We start from the raw sequence: 18,681 nt of genomic DNA on the forward strand, positions 1-18,681 counted from the left end.
TGAAGTTTGCCAGAGAGCATTTGGATGTTCTGGAAGAGTATTGGGAGAATGTCTTATGGTCAGATGAAACCAAAGTAGAACTGTTTGGTACAAACACAACTCGCTGTGTTTGGAGGAGAGTGAATGCTGAGTTGAGGTCCATACCAACTGTGAAGCATAGGGGTGGCAACATCATGCTTTGGGGCTGTTTCTCTGCAAAGGGACTAGGATGACTGGTCCGTGTACATGAAAGAATGAATGGGGCCATGTATTGTGAGATTTTGAGTGCAAACCTCCTTCCATCAGCAAGGGCATTGAAGATGAAACGTGGCTGGATCTTTCAGCATGACAATGATCCCAAGCACACTGCCAGGGCAACAAAGGAGTGGCTTCGTAAGAAGCATTTCAAGGTCCTGGAGTGGCCTAGCCAGTCTCCAGATCTCAACCCCATAGAAAACCTTTGGAGGGAGTTGACAGTCTGTGTTGCCCGCCGACAGCCCCAAAACATCACTGCTCTAGAGGAGATCTGCATGGAGGAATGGGCCAACATACCAGCAACAGTGTATGCCAACCTTGTGAAGACTTACAGAAAACGTTTGACCTCTGTAATTGCCAACCAAGGATATATAACAAATTATTGAGATGAACTTTTGTTATTGACCAAATACTTATTTTCCACCATTATTTGCAAATAAATTCTATTCTATATTTTCTAATTTTTTTTTCTCATTTTGTCTCTCATAGTTGAGGTCTACCTATGATGTCAATTACAGGCCTCTCTCATTTTTTTAAGTGGGAGAACTTGCACAATTGGTGACTGACTAAATACTTTTTTTCCCCACTGTACATAAAATAAGACTGAGATTATGACAATAGTGACAATTCCTACAGCAAACTATAACCTTTTCCTTTTAATAAAAAATGAGAATTTTACCTCTTTAGTAAAAATATACTATAATATTATGTTTCAAAAGATAATCCTCAAAAAAAAAAAAACATAGTCCCCACAAGAGAATTTGAAATTGCTGTGTGGACACTTCACTCAAAATGTCACCTATGTGTCATGCTTACAGATGCTTCCTTTGTGCACCATCAGGACCCTGCAATTGATCCTGAATTCGGCGGCACATGTTCAGCCATGTAACTCCTCTGCTGCGCCCTCTTCACTGGTTTCCAGTAGCTGCTGCTCGGATCAGATTCAAAACCCTGACATTGGCCTACAAAGCCAAAGGATAAGAGCGTCTGCTAAATGATCCCTGCAACAATGAGTCAAACTCCTTAACTTTAAAACTTTTAACCTTAAAACTGTAAAACTGTTTTCCAGTAATAAGGATCTCCTGAGACCTGATCTCCTGTTGTGTCCTGGATGTGCAAAAATATGAATTTTAAAACATAGATGGCTTTTTTGCACAGACATGATATTTGTTTGTAACAGCCACATTCAATCAGCTAGCTGAGTGAAACAGATTATGTACAACAAAAAAAAATTATTCATGTAGGGTATTAGTTCCCCCAGCAAATAAAAAAGTTCAATTATGTTAGTGTGTGGGAATATTAGTGTCCGGCCATGACTCTCCTGAATTTAATAAGCGTATGGTAGTTTTTAAAGAGGCAGTAAATTAGAATTCAGCATTGCTGGGGGCTGTTTCTATGGTAATGTGCTAACTGAAATAAAATTTGCTGACACATATAACACATCTATTATTTTGTACTTTGGTGGGGACTACATTGTCATACAGATATTTGGCTGCAGAGACTGGTGCAAAAGATACAGTTTATCCCGATAACTGGTGAAATGTTCATCTCTGTCATTGCTGTCCAATCATATTTGAAAGTCTGCTTCTCAGATCGCTGAAAATCCCAGCATTTATCCCATCACTAATCATTCATTCTATTGAACTGACGGAATTGATTAGCAGAATTAACCAATATTAAACACTGTTAGGTCACTAGGCAGTATAACAGCAAGGAAAACAGAAGATTAAACATCAGGTAAACATTAAATATCAGCTCCTTAGTGTATCTGATCTCAGTGTAGCAGCCATGACTACACACCTCTGATACACACTTTTGACACTTTAATTTAACAGGGCAAATAATGACAGTAATCTGGGCTATAAAGGTAGAGACTAAAGAATCCATTTGGCTGTTTTTTTAAACGGCATGATACAGCAGAAACGGCTGAATACACACTTAGAGAACTCCCTCAAATGCTTGGCAACTTAAGGTCTGAGGGCGGCCGTTGGGAGTGGGGCATGCAAGTGTGTTAAAGGTTATCTGTCAGCGCGGTTCATTATATTTAACAGTTAAATAATTTTATGAAGATTATATTGGAAACAATTTACATTCACATTGGATTACGGAGCCGAAGTGCAGTGCTCTTTAGGCTTCACAAGAATCAAAGGTACTGAACAGTAGCATGCACGATTAGCTGCCTCATTAGAAGTACACAATAAAAAAGTTGAATTCAAATGTTAAAGTAACAAACCTGTTCTAAAAAATTAGTGAGTAAAAAGTACAGATTTGTCTTTTGAAAAGTAGTAATGTACCTTTAGTACAGTTAGGAAATAATTATAGGTTTTTACTGGCCCCCTCTGCTCAAAGTAGTACAATACACACACCCTACTTCTCCTTAGGTCCCCAAAAACAGTAAATGTCAACTGCAAAGTGAGGACCAAATTGTGGGGACATTGATGTAAAACAGAGCACACACATTACTGAAGCAACACAAGCTGATATGCACAAAATACACACTCCTGCTCCTCTCTTTTATTCCCCCAAAACAGAGTGAAAAATCTCCAAAATGGGGACTAAATCATGGGGACATTTGAGTAAAATGAAGGACACCCACAAAACTGCACACATACAAAAACACCCCCTCACAAGGTGTTTTCACAAGGAGGAGGAACCCATCCTGACCCCTGCTGTACCTCTTTGTCTGGTCTGGCTTTCTTCCCTTGGGTTCAGCGCATCACTGCCTAGAGCTGTAGTGTCCAATTAGGATCAACTACAAGGTCTCATTAACCACGCCAGCCTTCAGTCCACTAGGGCAGCCGAATATGTGTGTGTGTGTGTGTGTGGGAGGGGGGAATGTGTGTGTGTTTGATGGGACAAAAAGGTGGCCTGTTTTTCTTTCTCTGTCTGTGACCTTTTGGCATTTCTCCTCAGGTGGCTTGTGAGGTGTAAGCCGAGCAATGTTTAACAGCATGAATTCAGCCTTGAGCCCACTGACACAAATACAGGCTACAAAACAGGAGACTACTGAAGGCTCCCTTTCGTGTTAAATGAGTTCAATTCCTCATGTTTTCCATGATAAGAGTGCATGTGCATGGAAATGTGTGCACATTCCTGCTAAGGCAGATGGAGGAAGCATTTGATGTATGTGGAAAATTAGCCAGCGTTTACAACAAGGCGCACACTCGTCCCACGGGGTGTTATGGATGCCTCATTTACCTCAGTGTCAATGCACAAGTTCCTCCCCTTGTTTAGAGCATCTGCCACACACACACAGACACGGAACAGGGCTAATTTAGTCACCGTGGGGTTTCGATATGCACCTGGTAACGTTGACATTGGCAAAAAACACAAAACCAAAGCCTGGCCTTAATCCCGACACAAAGCAAAGAACAGAACACTCGGAGGCAACGGACTCGAGTGCTTCCTTTCATTCTCCCTCTCTCTCCTATTTGCAAGGCCGTCCTGTTTAGTTTTGCTCCTCACACTTTGCTTTCTCGCCTTCCATTCTCTCCCTTCCCATATCTTCCTTTCTCTCTCTCCCTCTTTGATATGCATGGGCAGGGTTTGGTTTCAGTTTGTGGAAATGACCATGGGATGACAGTGAATTTCACACAGACTCACTCCACTTCAAACATTTGCAGTGGTCAAATGGACGGGGGCTTTAAACAAGAAGAAACTAGGCCAGGTTTAATGCTAGAATACGTCCCTCTGTTCTAATGTATCAAAGGTTTGTAGACACCAGCAAAGCTTCTGAAATCACTGGACAATATGTAAGACGTAAGAGCATTAGGGAGATCAGATACTGATATTTGGCGATTAGTCTTGGATCACAAACACCCCTCCAACTCATTAAAAATGTCCTGAAGCTTCATCACTTCAGAAAATGCAGTTCCACAGCTCCACAGCAAACACTAAATCATTTTCAGTAGATACTGAATAATTAACAGTAGACACAGAAACCTATACTAGCTATTAAATAAGTTATTAAATAAGTGTTTTAGAGAAACAATTATAGTAGTAATGAATAATTAATTATAGTTTTTTATGCATAGAACTTATTGAATAATTTATCACAGTTACAAAATAATGAATAGTTGTTAAGGTTTACTGGTTCTGAAGATTAATAACTGAATAATATTTCTAGGGATTAAGAGTTTAATCTATAGTCATTGAATGAATAAAGATCTCACAAACTGAGCACTTTATTGGGAAGACCGGTACACCTTTTCATTTCTTCAAGTATCTAAGCATATATTTTTGTGGTAGCAGTGATATGGGCCTGCAGCTTCAGGTAATGTTCAGAGCACCCATCAGCATGGAGGAAAATGTGATATTAGTGATTTTCAGCAGGGCATGGTTGTTGATGTCTGATAGGCTGGTTTGAGCATTTTAACTACTGATTCTATTGTATTTTCAGCACAACAGAGTCTAGACTTAATCAGAATAGTACTAATATTTGTTTCTTTGTTTGTGCTGTGCCGGTCGACCTAAGGCAGATGGGTTCCTCAGACTGAGTCTTGGTTTCTCCCAAAGTTTCTTCCTCTTAGTATAAAGGAATTTTTGCCTGCCACTGTCGCTACCACCTCCATTGTGGTGCTTGCTCATAAGAGGCGTGGACCTGGATCTCTGTAAAGTGCTTTGTGACAACATTTGTTGTGAAAGGCTCTATATAAATACATTTTGAACTGAATTGAATTGAATAGCGTTTAAAGAAAAATACATCCAGTGCAACACCGTTTTGATGAGAAAAGTCAGTGGAAAATGGCCAGATTGTTGTAAACAGAATGCACAAGACATCCAACTTTGAGGTGGATAGGCTACACCAGCAGAATCCCAGATTCTACTTTAGCCAAGATCAGTAAGCTAAGGATGCAATAGATACAAAACTGGACAGCTAAAGATCTGGTTTCATAATTCTTGATTTCTGTTGAGGCACACAGATGGTAGGGCCAGAATGTGATGCAAACATTGTCAATCCATGATCCCGATCCACATTGTACAAGCAGTCCAGGCTGGTGGTGGTTGTGTTAATGTGACAGTGGCAAGGAAAAATTCCCTTTAACATGGAGGAAGAAACCTTGGGAGGAACCAAGACTTACAAAGGGTGAACCATCATCCTCAGGTCAAACCTATTTATAAATTAGTAATAAAAAGTCACAGGACCACTATATAGGAGTGTTGTTATGCCTAGGTGTACTGATAAAGTCATTATGGTAAGAATGAGGAAAGTAATGATGAAGGTTAATGGCAATGATGATAATAATGGCAGCAATTATAAGATTAATAGTTAACATCAATGTAGTCGGTAATGGAGGGTGGGCAATGGTGTGGGGAATGTTTTCTTAGCGCACTTCGGGCCATTAATACCAACTACTTGAATCCCACAGCCTAGCTGGATACTGTTGCTGCTCGTGTGCATAGTTGTGAGCAAGCAAACATGGATAAACCAGTCTATTAAATGTGCCTGAAAACAGTTGATAACACTCTTAAGACCATGCTTTTGTCTTTGTGCTCAGATATGAAGCTTTATCATCTAAACATATGCAATTAGAGCCTTAGATAGCTTGAAGTTCATGGCTACATATTGATGCCCATGGACCATTAGTTCTTTAGTAATTTGGATGGATCAATGCCTGCAACTTAAGTAGATTTAATGTTTGGTTTAATAAATGCAGTCATGTTGCAGAATGCTTTTCCACTCAGTCCGACTAAAGGAGACGTGTTTCAGTGGGAATGTGTTGTCAATGTCAACTCTTTATAAAGGGCTCTGTATAATTAATAATAATTAATTAATCATTCTTACAGGTGTTTATTGTGAAGTGAATGGTCTGCAATTGAGCCAGAGGTATCTATATGGATTTACTAACCTACAGTAAAATATGTATATCTGAGACACTTGACAGACCAGGCCATGAAATCCGAGAATTTGTGTTTGTATGTGTATGTGTGTGTGTGTGTGTGTGTGTGTGTGAAAGGTGTGTGAAAGGTGTGTGAAGAACAAATTACCACGATATCCAACCCTTCTTTTTTTAACCCAGTACAAAACAATCCATCCATTCTCTAGTCAACCTTTCAGACTGCTTTTCCCCCTGCTCTCGTCCTGCCGTAAACAAGCCCTGCAGTAAACTCACCTCTAATGTAGTTAAGACTATTTTTGCAACAGAGGAGAAGTACGAGTCCCACAGGAACTGAGTCTGCTGCCTCAGAGCCAGGATTCGGTCCGCATTGACCGACCGTGTGATGGAGGGGATCTGGGAGAAAGAGAGAGAGAGAGAGAGAAACAGATTGCACCCAGGGAATAGTGACTAAATATCATCATGTGTGATTCTCTATGTGTGTGTGTTCATTCCTTTACACAGAGGGAAAACAGTCACTTTCTAGTTTAATTAGAAATGTTTCATTGCCTTTCCTATTTTCTCTTGTTATGCATCCTCTTATTGAAAATACAGTGAGCTAACAAAGTCTGCATGTTTTTATTTCCAGTAAAATATGAAATATGTTTGCATTTCTACAATATAACATATATGAATAACATTTCATATAAATAACTGTTAGCACTGAAAAGCTGAGTTGACCCTAAAACAGATGATATGAAAAACCTGAGGACAGACAGTTGTTGCAGAACTACTTTACAGTTAAAAATAACAAGCTAACAAGTCCAGGCGGTGGTAATCCATCACCAAACTGGGACCTTTCTAAAGCTTATTTGGTACACTTTCACAGACCTTATGATTGATGACAGTCAATCAGGAAAAAAAAACAAGAGACCAATCCAGCATTTTTTAAGCAATAGCTTGGTTTCACTAATCAGTTGCAGTTGCTTCTATTGAATGTTTACCACAGATCAATTAACAGGGTGCATTGCATCGCAAGAGATTTTATTTTGAATAAAAACTTTACAATACTGTAAAATACACAGTACTGTAAAGAATAACTAATATAATAATAAAGTGGCTTATTTAAGCATGAAATATGACTCAGAACAGTTGAGTGTGCCCCAATAACATGTATTAAAATGCAATATGTGGCCTTTAAGGTGAAATGTTTTCAGGATGAAAGGACTTCACTCAATTAATCTCAATTAGTGGATAAACTTTTAAAGGGGCTTTTTAAAGATGCTTCAATAGTTTTATATAGATTTAATAGTTATATAGATTTAATATTTAATAGTTTTATATAGATGCATCACAACAAAAAGGACCATTTAAATGCTTAATGGCATAATATTCTAAATGTTTCTTGTCATTTATAGTTTTTGTTAGGGTCCACTGACAACATTTGTTCAGTATTATGTTAAATAAATGGTGACCATTAATAATGTTTTACATAATTATTTTTCTTTAATCCTCAGAATTAAACAGGCTGTTTTTGTTTTTGTACTTTTAAAAGGGCTACAATATTGCTGATGTAAGCTCAAACATTTCTCAGATCTGCAAGTTAAATGGGTGGGACTAAACTGTAGTAAGCTGAATAGGCAGAGATATGTAAATTAGTTGGTTCTTGTAACATCAGAAAGACACATTTCATAGCGAGATATTTTTGTAGCTTAGTATCTATACTTAGAATGTATGAACAGAAATGTTTCAGAACTATTTTATGACTGGATGAACTCTGTATGAAATACATTTTATTTACAACTTTATTAGTTAAAAATTCAGCCTTCATTATAGAGGCCCTTTAAATGGTTCTTTGATTTTGTGGAAAATAACCTTTTAAAATGGTTCCAAAACGATTTCCTGCAGTTATGAGTCAAATAACCATTAAAGCCTGTTACATAGTATGTAGTTTTTTTTACAAAAAAAAAATCTTATTACTTTTAGCTTCACACATGACTGCAAGTTTGAGTTTCTGAGGCACCAAATGGCATTGAAAGTATTAAACCTTATGTAGCTGATGCTGTCCTTGAACACAAATCTGTGTGAGTTTTCCAATAAATGAATCAGAAAGCACTGTTTACCTAACATGAAAAATAAATTAAATCATTAAAAAGGGCTAATCAACTGTACATGTGATTGATCACACAACTATGGCCATGACAGGATGTGCTAACCGGTAAGCCTTGGAAGAATTCAGTCATGTCTGAAGAATTTCAAGTGCACTTATCTTCAGAAAGACTTTTGAAATTATATCACAGTTAGTTTCGACCTTGCAATGTGATTGGCTGAGAAGCAACTGTACTCAGAAAGATTCACTGTAAATTGACAAGAAAACCAGTGAAAGTATAACTATAATCAATAAAACCATGTCCTAATTGCAAATGGTTGCAAAGCAGCAACAAAAACAACAAAAAAGAGAAAAACCCAGTCAAAAATGAGAAACTAATTCAGATGAAGAACAGAGAGCTGTGTGACCTTTCCTCATCCTGAGGTAGGGCTTGCTTATAGTTTAGAGTCAGTTCTCGGATGTAAGGAAACGTAATTACTATATATCAGTTATATCAGTTTTTGTGTCTCAAAAACTGATATAAAAAAATAACAAACATCAGCAATCAAACCGTAATAATTGGAATAATGCAATTGAAGCCATGCTATCCAACATAAGATACTACTCAGACTTTGGCCTCAAGCCTATGACTGCAAAACACCAGCACCAATATCTCGTTGTAGCGCTCCCTCTTGTAAATAACTATGAAAATAAGTGTAGAGCCACCAGGCCTGCAGAACAAATGAATGGCTATTTAACTGTTATTATTACTGGGAGGTGTTTGTTAAGCATGCCAGAACCCCTGTGTCATCTCCCTGAATTAATCCTTCCTTAAGTATTCCTTTATAAAAAGACCACATGAACAACAGTATATGTACAACTGGCCATTCATTGTTTCTTCTAAAATCAAGGGTATCAAAAAAGTTGATCCTGCTTTTATTTAGATTAACATCCAGGGTCCGGGGAAGACTTTCTATTAGAATGTGAAGCATTGCTGCAAGTATTTCATTGCATTGAGGGACAAGAGCATTAGTGAGGTCAGGATGTTGGATGATCACCATCTCACATCATCCACAACTCCCTAGCTCATCCCAAAAGTACTGGAAGGAGCAGCAGCCATCATTCCAGAGAACACAGTTCTTCTACTGCTCCACAGCTCAATGCTGGGGGCTTTATACCCCTTTAGCCCACATCTGACATTAGGCATGATGCTAATAGGTTCATGTTTATCTGCTCCAGAGAGATCTATTCTATTGGCAATACTTCTGTACAGGGACTAGACAAGCTATGTGTGTATGTGTGTGTGTGTGTGTGTATTTGCATATGTGTCAGCAATGGGTGAAACTTAAAGTAGCTGAATGCATTTATTAGAAAGGTGTTCACAAATATTTGTACATATAGTGTATTTGAAGAACACTTACATTTTTATTTTTTATTGTTGTCTTCGGATCATTTATTATATTAGTATTGAAAGTCAATTTGAGCCTAGGCCCATTTTCACATGTCCACCAAGTGTAATTAAATCCCACACATCGTAAGAACCTACAACAACCTTTCCACATCATCGTCTTTCCTCTGATACTATTAAAAAAAATCTCATGAATCACTATTTAAAGGCAGGTAATACAATAGTAATACAGAATGATCACCTTTGTGTGTGAGTGAATGTGCATGTGTGTATGTGGCCTGAAGGCTTTTTGGGTCATTAATAACAGTAATTTCCAGTCATGTCCCCCGGTGTAAAATCTCTGGGTCGAGTTTCTTGTCTTTGGTGACATTTTGGCCGGTGATATTTCAGCCGTGCTGCGATTGGCACGTTAATGACTTTGCTACCCGCAGCTAGGAAAGGGCAGTCAGGTAGCAGCCATTAATAACCCGGGTAATTAATGAAGATAAATACCATATCACATCTTACAGCATGTCAATAATGAGCTTTGGTGACACGTGTGTGTGTCGTTGTGTGTGTGTGTAATTTGGCACCGGTTGTGAAATAATTTATTTTGAGCTTATTGAGGACAAAGCCTTTATTAACGAGCGTTACACTAGTGATGTCATCTGCTTTGTCTGTCAATTAGATCACAGTGTGTGCAGCTCAACATTCAGTGGTCATGTTCTGTATTTTCTGTATATTAGCAAAGAATCTTTTTAAAATAAAATAAAAACATATATTTATCTTCATTTATCTGGACTGTTGTAAGTGTGAAGGTTTACAGAACTGGAGCTTAGACTCTTACTAATAACTAATACTTAATACATACAAACTTATATGCCTGTTACATGCTTCAACTAATTGTCTAACAGCCAAAAATGCTCATATCCACCAGTATTTCCCATAGTACAAAATGCCCATAGGGTCGCTTTCACACATTAGCATTATAGGAGTCATATTTTACCTCTGCAAAACACGTTCATTCACAACCCCGCATGTATGTGCGTACTTGTGCAGTGAGAGTGTAAAAGTGTGTTGTCTGTACCTGCAGTAGTAATCGCTCATCCCCGATGATTGCAGCTTTACTCCAGTCAATGACCTCAGAGAAAGGCAGTTCCCATCCGTTACTCAATAACACAGGAATACATGCTGCCTGAGGAAGACACACACACACAGTTATTGCCTCACAAATACAGTGTGCTGCATCTTCACACAGAAAGTGCTACAGGAAACACTACTACTACACCCAGTCCAGTGTTTTTGACCCCTGATCTAATCTGAGCACCCCCCCCCCCTCCCATAGATCTAAGTGACTATAGGCTTTAGCAAACATGCCCAACGCCCAACGTGGTTGAAGATGGCTTATTATTTTCCAGCTTCTAGAAAATTCTTCCATTAAAATTATTTTTCCAGCATGTACATGATAGGACCTAGGTCGTTGCCTGACTATACCTGCTGCACTATTTAAAGTGGAATGGGAAATCTGAATACGATGCCAATCTCAGCTACCTCCCAACACCATTAGGAGTTGGCTTGAAACCATCCAGGTGTTGTGGTTGGGTATCCAGGACTTATTTATCCATTCTGCCTACCAGTTATAATACTAAAGATCTCAAGTGAAGGGGCAAGCAAGGAACAAGAAAGAGGCTCTGGACATCTTAGCAGTAAAATACATGAAAAGTGAAGGTTTTTCTTTTTCTGTTTACACCCTGGAACTACGCACAGCATCGTTTATGAGCAGCATCAAATATTACAATGGTTTTACAGGTACCTACGTCAGATCAACACAAGTCTATCCAGTCATAAGAGCAGCCATTAGAGGAGTGTTTTGTAAAGTATTATATTTCCAATATTTTTCCTTTCATGAAAACGTTACTCTACTGTATTCACCCTGGGTAGTGTCAACCCATAGCTGCGTGTGTTTGATCTCTTATGTGTGCACGAAGCCTTGAGTCGAGCTTTTTATTCTCTTTGATGAGCTTTTGTATGCGTCTCGCCTTCCTCATGAGCGTAGCACACAGAGTGGCAGCTGTCCTTGGTTCCCTTTTAGTGGGACTATAAAGCAAGCCTTGGTTTTGTTCAAAACAGTCTGGTGTGCTGTTTTGGTAAATATGTATTAAAGGTTTCTTTTCCACATTTTTCTTTTCTTGTTTTGAAGAAATAACATATTTTCACCTTTGTTTTAATCACAATGGTGCTCACCCAATGGCTTATGAGTAGCTTGAAATTAAAACACAAACTGGAAAATGAAAATGTATAGCATGATTAACCGGATTAACATGTTCCATGTAAGTATGCAATAATGGTGTCATAATGATCATTAAAATGTTAATAATTTAGTTAATATGCATCTGCACTCAGTGACAAGGCTTTTGAAATTCCATCATAAAACTCACCACAGCAATTATCTGTGGTAGCTGCTACACATCCTGCAATGACCACAGTGGTGGAGGGCCCTGTCAGGGCTGAGCAGGCCATCCAGTTTACCCTTCAGGGACCACTGAATGTGTTTCTACATTCTTGAAAAACAAAAGTGCTTCAAAGGTTTCTTTGAGCAATGCCATAGAAGAACAACTTTTTCATGTTTGAGGTGCGAGTGAAGAACCTTTCACAGATCTAAAGAACCTTAGCTTGAGGTGAAGGTACTTTAATCACTTTTGGTACTACTATCAATTTTGAAGTTTTTTACAATCTATTATTCTTCTTCTATGGCATCGCTTAACCCTTCAAACAGCCTATGAACCACTGACGGGATTAAAGTGTTCTTACAAACTTCTGTTACCAAGGAATAGCCCTACCAGTTTGTACAGAAGTGCCTGTAGTTACCGAGTAATACACCTTAGTGTAATAAACCTTGGAGTGTTAGGGATTAAAGAACCATTTGAGGAACATTTCTTTTTAAAAGTGTGCAGAAGCCACAGGCTCCTCAGGACTTTTAAGTTGATGTTCAGTTGATTTCACCATTCACGGACTTCAAAGTTCAAGGTTCATGTTCACGTCACATGCTTGGGACTTTTATGTTGACATTCTGTTCATGTATCACACCATGATTTAAGTTGTGTTCATGTGTGTCGGATTTGTGTTCATTGTTTCATTGATTTGGTTCACCTGAGGCTGTGGTATTTAGGGAGCTAACGCGAACACCCCGTTGCCGAGAATTTGATGTTCTGAGCCAACCTGGTGAGTTGGCGTCTGTCCAAGTAGTCAAGTGTCTTGGTAGTTCTTCATGAGGACTTCTGCGAGAGTCTGTCACATTTTCCAAGGGTCCTGCTAGGCTATTCATGTTCATGAGAGTACCACTGCTCTGGTTTGTTTTGGGGGTATGGCGGCTGATCCCTAAGCTGCGTGTCCACGTCTTGTAAGTTTTGTTGTGCCTGACGAGCGCTGTTTACAGTCTCCCTTGCTTTTGTACTGGCACTGCCAGTGTTCTTAGTTTCTAGTTAGATCTCCCTGTTTTGGTTAGCACGTTCACGCCTAGCTCCCTGGCTATCCACCAGCCTCAGGTGGCTTTCTGTTTTTTGCCCACTTTCCTTTGTCACGAGTTTGCTGCCGCTTCTTGTTTATGTTCTTCCCCTGTTTTGGTTCATTAAAGATCTTGCATTGCACCATCCCTGTGAGTGTTCACCAGTCATTGTCAGACCTAGCCAGTCATGACAGTGTCACACAAACAAATAAAGATTTTATTTTTTTAAGTGTGTTTTTTTTTAATTGGTCCATCCATTCTGAATGTTTGACATTATATGAAAAAAACAACCAGTTTCAAGTTAATTAAAAAAATAAACTACTGAGGTGTGACACCAGAATTCACATGATCATGATTTTATGATTGTTTCTGTCCTTTAAACCGAAGGTGGCATTGGAAGGATCCTACAGAGTCTCAAATCTAAAAATCAGTATATTTAGCTTAATTAAAACATTTCATTTTCATTCTGTGTTTATTTGATAATTTTATATTAAAATAAACAACCGCTCGCTTTGGTCTGGATGCTTCTGTTGATGGTTTAAGCACATCTTGTATTCTGTATTTTTAACTCATTAGGATGGACTCTTGATTCCTTGATTTCGTTTTTCTTGGCCTAAAAACATACACACATGGTAAATATGGATTTCAGAGAACAATATAAAACACTTGTAAAAATGCTGCATATGGGTCTATATGTATATTTTTCAGTTTTCGTTAGGTAGGTGGGTGTAATTCCAATTTAGACTCCTAGTGCAGAATCAATTAATCACACTGTGTTGCAAGTGTCAACATTAACAACTTTCTCCAGGTATCCAGAAAAGACTACAATCTTTATACGCTGTAAAGACTACAATCTTTATACGCTGTAATAATTTGGATATATCCCAAACATCACTCAACCGTTTCGAGTTAGGTGAATATGTGTGTGTGGTCGTTCCAACAGACTACCTTATCTTAGCTATGCAGTTCTAATTTATATTATAGACTGTTATTATATAAATCAGTGATAAAGGCTGTATTGCTAAGTGTGACTATATGCTGACTAGGTCTTACATTCCCTCTTGCATTACAACAGTCAGTGTTATTGGCAGATTCATAATAGTCAATTAAGGAATAAAACACTATTAACAGTAACAGTAAACAGTATTAAAAATGCAAGGTTATTTACCTTTAGCTCAAATTTGTTTGATGTAGGTCAACTTAACGTAATTAAGGCAACCAGTTACCTCACTATTTTTAACTTAGGTGAACTTTTGACATTGCAATTTTTCTGTTGTCCGTGTTTGCATCTTTTTACAGTTTCAGTGCTGACTTTTTGTGCCAGTTTACATTAGCATTGACACAGACCAGCTCTTATACTACCTGAATGTCATGCATGTATGATGTATGTATGATTCCATAGTATTACTTTTTGTATTCATCATAATAAGAACTTTTCTCTTTGCCAGACAATGAAATGCTCTTCCCTAGTTTATGTGGTACTAAATTGCTTAGTACTAGTAATACATGTCTTGGCTCAGGACAGGTCATGTGCTTTTGTGCTTACTTTTGGCCCAGTGATTTCACTGCCAAGCCTATTTAAGCTCTGCACCTCACCTAGTATTGATCTGGAGGCTTACCTGACTCAGAAGCTCATCACCACTAGCTATATAGGAAATCGCTTTGCCCTCCATGTTTGTGAAGTTACAAACCTTCTGTTCTGTGGTGCTGTTTGTCTGGATTAACTGTGTTCTGACCTTTCGTTTGCTTTGTTATTTGTACTTTGAATATGAGTTTCTTTTCAGTGTGTTACCTGCCTGCTTGTGTTCTGACCCCTGCCTGCCTTGATGCCGATGAGTTTCGGATTAACTCTAATAAAGTCGCTCTGCACATGCAGCATGCCTCACACCCCCCACATTACAGGAGCTAAGACCTGCAGGACCTTGAGACCCAGGTTTTGCCTTAATCTGCTTTCCTGCACTGGTTCATCGGCCGCGTGGCCGTATGAGACAGTCCGACACCTCCAGCAGAAGCAGGGGGAGTTTAAATTTCACAGTGGGCTTGGATACAACCTCAGGGAAAGGTGAGGATCCTCTCAGAAGCTTAGAGGAGTGTGAGTGTGTGTGAGGGGCTTAAGGAGGCTTGAATTAAATGTCACAAGGAGGGTCCTGCACACAGGTAATCCCTGCTGAACTTTAAAGGCAAGAACAGCTACCTGACCACAAACACAGTTCTTTATAGAACCAAAAGTGGTATCGCCTAAAGAACCCCTTGTAGGACTTGGACTGTAGAGTGCATGGACTGAACAGTGGGCATAGCCAATCAGAACAAATATCATCTATATATGGTTGGGTTTTCTATGAAATGAACCCTTGAATGTCCTTAAACTGTACACAGCGTGGTCGTTTGAAAATTTAAATGAGGTCGACCCAGTATCACAGGCAAAAAAAGCGTCACCAGGCTTCTTTGAATGCACACGTACACACACATCACACATACACACAGCCTTTTAAGTGAAAAGCTCAAGTCACACACTATTCACACACAAAGACACACTCACACACAAACACTATTCTCCATCACTACCTCAGTATTATAGCACACTGAAGCGTCTAACGATGGAGAGCTTTTCTGAGACTGCACACACCCTGCTCAGACTGTGGTGTGTCTAAAAGCCTTTTGATGTAGCTTTCTCTTCACCACCGTCCGGCACTGAAAGCCTCCGATTCGCACATGAAAGGAGGAGAGAGATTAGAGAAACAGAGAGGGAGGCAAAACATCAGGACTTGCCTTTTTGTCCCTTTTTATCCTCTTAGAGAAGTGGGACGTCCAATTTGTGACTTGTTCCCCCACAATGCTGCCCACCCTCAGCCCATATTAGCCCTCTGCAGTGAAAAATGAAGTCACACTCTCCACAGACATTTTTTTCCTTTTCAAGCATTCATTCATTTGGCTTCATGCATACCGTCATATATTAAATGCTGGACAATTTTTTATAGTAGTTTTAAAAGTAATAATAATAATTGCACTACATGTGTAATACCATTGTAAGAACACTGTAATAACATAGCTTTAACAGATGTCTGTTTTGTGTATTTTTTACTTCTTGCTTATATTTATATATTAAAGGTCAGAAAATGGTTAAGTAATATGTTCAAGTCATTTAACTGTGAGTATGATCAGTACATTGTAATAACATAGTAACAATTGCATTGTAACAACATACAGTATTTATTAGACATGGATGTGCATAATCAGGAGAAATTATTGGCCATTATGACAGATCACATGGTGTATGCTGTAAGCTGTTGCTATGAAGATGCACAGTGACTGACGTTTATAGGCATTCCCCATCAACACACATGAAAAAGGCTTTACGTGAAATAATACAAAAAGTGAAAAATTTAAACAATTGAAGAGCTAAAGTAGAGTTAACTTGGGAACTAATGTTTTTCTTATTTATTATTATTTATTTGTAATAACTAAAAAAGCAACACACACATCCCTAACAAAAAGTCAAATCTAAACAGTACTCAATGGAAACAAAATATTGATTAGATGCAATAAATAATTTATGAGTTTGCACTTACATGCCACACTAAAATGCAAAATGCTTTCAGTCAGTGGGAAAACAAAGAGCAGCACTACAGCAGAAGTATTTTTTCTTCATTAGTGGATGCACGGGGCAAAGCTTAAGTTAATTTCCGCTAAACAGTTTGGGCTGCGGCTCTGCTCCGCGCCTGCTAATGAAAAGATTTACTGTTTGTTTATGAGACACAGACATCGCTGAGATGTTTCTGAATCGCAATAAAATGTCTGTGTGGAGCCTACTTAAGGAACAAGAGAGGAGAGAGAGAGAGAATGAGAGAGAGGGTAGTACAGAGAAAGAGTAAGAGAGAATAAGTAAGAGAGAATAAAGTAAGAGAGAGACAGAGAGAAAGAAGGGTAGAGAAAGAAAGATGGAAATTAGGAAAAGGAAGGAAATGGAAGGAAAAAAGGAAAAGGAAAAACAGGAAAGTGGAGAGACAAGAAGAAGAACAGAGAGAAAGAAAGGGAAAAGGACAGAAGGGTGGAGAAAAAAGAATGAGTGAACAAAAATAAGAGATACAGTAAGAAAGATGAGAAGAACTGGAAAGAGGGAGAAAGAAAGAAAGAGACACAGGGAGAGAGAGAGAAAGAGAGAGCGAGAGAGAATAAGAGAAAAAATAGAATGAGCGAGAGTATAATGCCGAGAGGTAGAGAGAAAGGTGTGTGTACATATATATATATATATATATATATATATATATATATATATATATATATATATATATATATAGATAGATAGATAGATAGATAGAGAGAGAGAGAGAGAGAGAAAGAGAGTGAGGGGATAATAATTCTTTCCTCTGTACAGAACACGAATCTTCTTTAGCTGTTTTTGAAAAAATGACAGAATGTCAATACCAATAACCCAAACATCAGCATTCTGTAGCCACAAGACCCTGAACGACCAGGCAGCTGGTTTCCATAGAAACGGGGGTCTCGGAGTCTGTATGAGTATATGTGTGGGGCGCGAGTCCTGCGGGGCGTTTTCATTAAGGCAGAGTCGAGAGCCGCCTACCTGCAGGGCTTCAAGGAAACGGAAGGAGCCGAGCCGCCGGCCGCGAGGAACCAGACAGAACGTAGAGTTGTGTAGCAGCTCCTGGTAATCAAATCTGGAGGGACACACACACATACACACACATGTCAGAAAAGATCAGAGCTACCTTTCTGAAGAAGGACAAGAAAAACTAACACACAAAAGTCATACAAACAACTAAAACAGTTCTCCCCTCTAGACAACCTGGCAATAACGATTAAGTAAAGTTGTCAGAATGTCCACAAAGCCTCAGTGATGTTCTGCCACCAGGCCTTTCAAAACCCCAACTGTCTCAACCACTCTCTGTCTGATTGTCTCTCTCTCTTTCTCTTTCAGCACAGCTGTACTGTAGTCTATTAGTCATTTCTACTTCAGTCCCCTGAATTAAGGCCTACCTGTCAGAGAGAATAATGAGAAGACCAGCCCTTTACCTTTTCAGTGGGACAGTGTTGGTAAAATTAAAGTTTACCGACCTATAAATAATGCTCAACCCACATGTTGGAGCCACTTGAATCAAGTCCTGGACCCTCTGTGTCCAAATCAAGATCTAGAGCAGATTTAGGCAAGACTTAGAGATCAAGACCAGATTAGAATAAAAAACATTCTTATTCTTATATTTTATGTTCATTATACCTAACAGACACCATAAAAATACAGTACTAAATAATGGGTAATACATAAAGTAGCTTAATAATCTATTATAGCCTTAATCAAACTCTACTGTCTGATTTTGGAAAGCAAATCAAGCTAAGCTAGAACAGACTTTGCATTTACAGCATTTGGCTGATGCTCTTATTCAGAGCGGTTTACGGATGGTGAATGTAGTGCGGTGTGCTCATCCAGCTGAGGAATTGAACCCTTGTCTGCCATAGGGAACATGGTATAATGGTTACTCACTAAACTAGAACAATATTGGTTAGTAACTTATTTTCCACAGGACCCACGCTAGCTTTTATTTCTGCCTTTAGTCTACTTTCCTCTAATTTTCACTGATGTTTTAGCATTTTCCTAAAAATTAAGATGATCTATTGAATCTAAAGATTTTTTTCT

General features: G+C 38.7%; 1 protein-coding gene across 2 annotated transcripts in view; it reads right to left on the minus strand.

The window, feature by feature from the left end:
- The window catches only part of LOC140554821 (exostosin-1), a 289,508-nt gene that overhangs the window by 44,082 nt on the left and 226,745 nt on the right, over positions 1 to 18,681 (minus strand). For both annotated transcript variants that reach the window (XM_072678222.1, XM_072678213.1), the window contains exons 3-5: positions 17,614 to 17,707; positions 10,614 to 10,721; positions 6,348 to 6,467 (exon numbers count right to left, since the gene is read on the minus strand). In XM_072678222.1, coding sequence (XP_072534323.1) covers positions 6,348 to 6,467; positions 10,614 to 10,721; positions 17,614 to 17,707 — 322 coding nt within the window. The remainder of the gene's footprint in view (positions 1 to 6,347; positions 6,468 to 10,613; positions 10,722 to 17,613; positions 17,708 to 18,681) is intronic.

Source organism: Salminus brasiliensis, chromosome 1, assembly GCF_030463535.1.
Source record: "Salminus brasiliensis chromosome 1, fSalBra1.hap2, whole genome shotgun sequence".
NCBI classification, from domain to species: domain Eukaryota; kingdom Metazoa; phylum Chordata; class Actinopteri; order Characiformes; family Bryconidae; genus Salminus; species Salminus brasiliensis.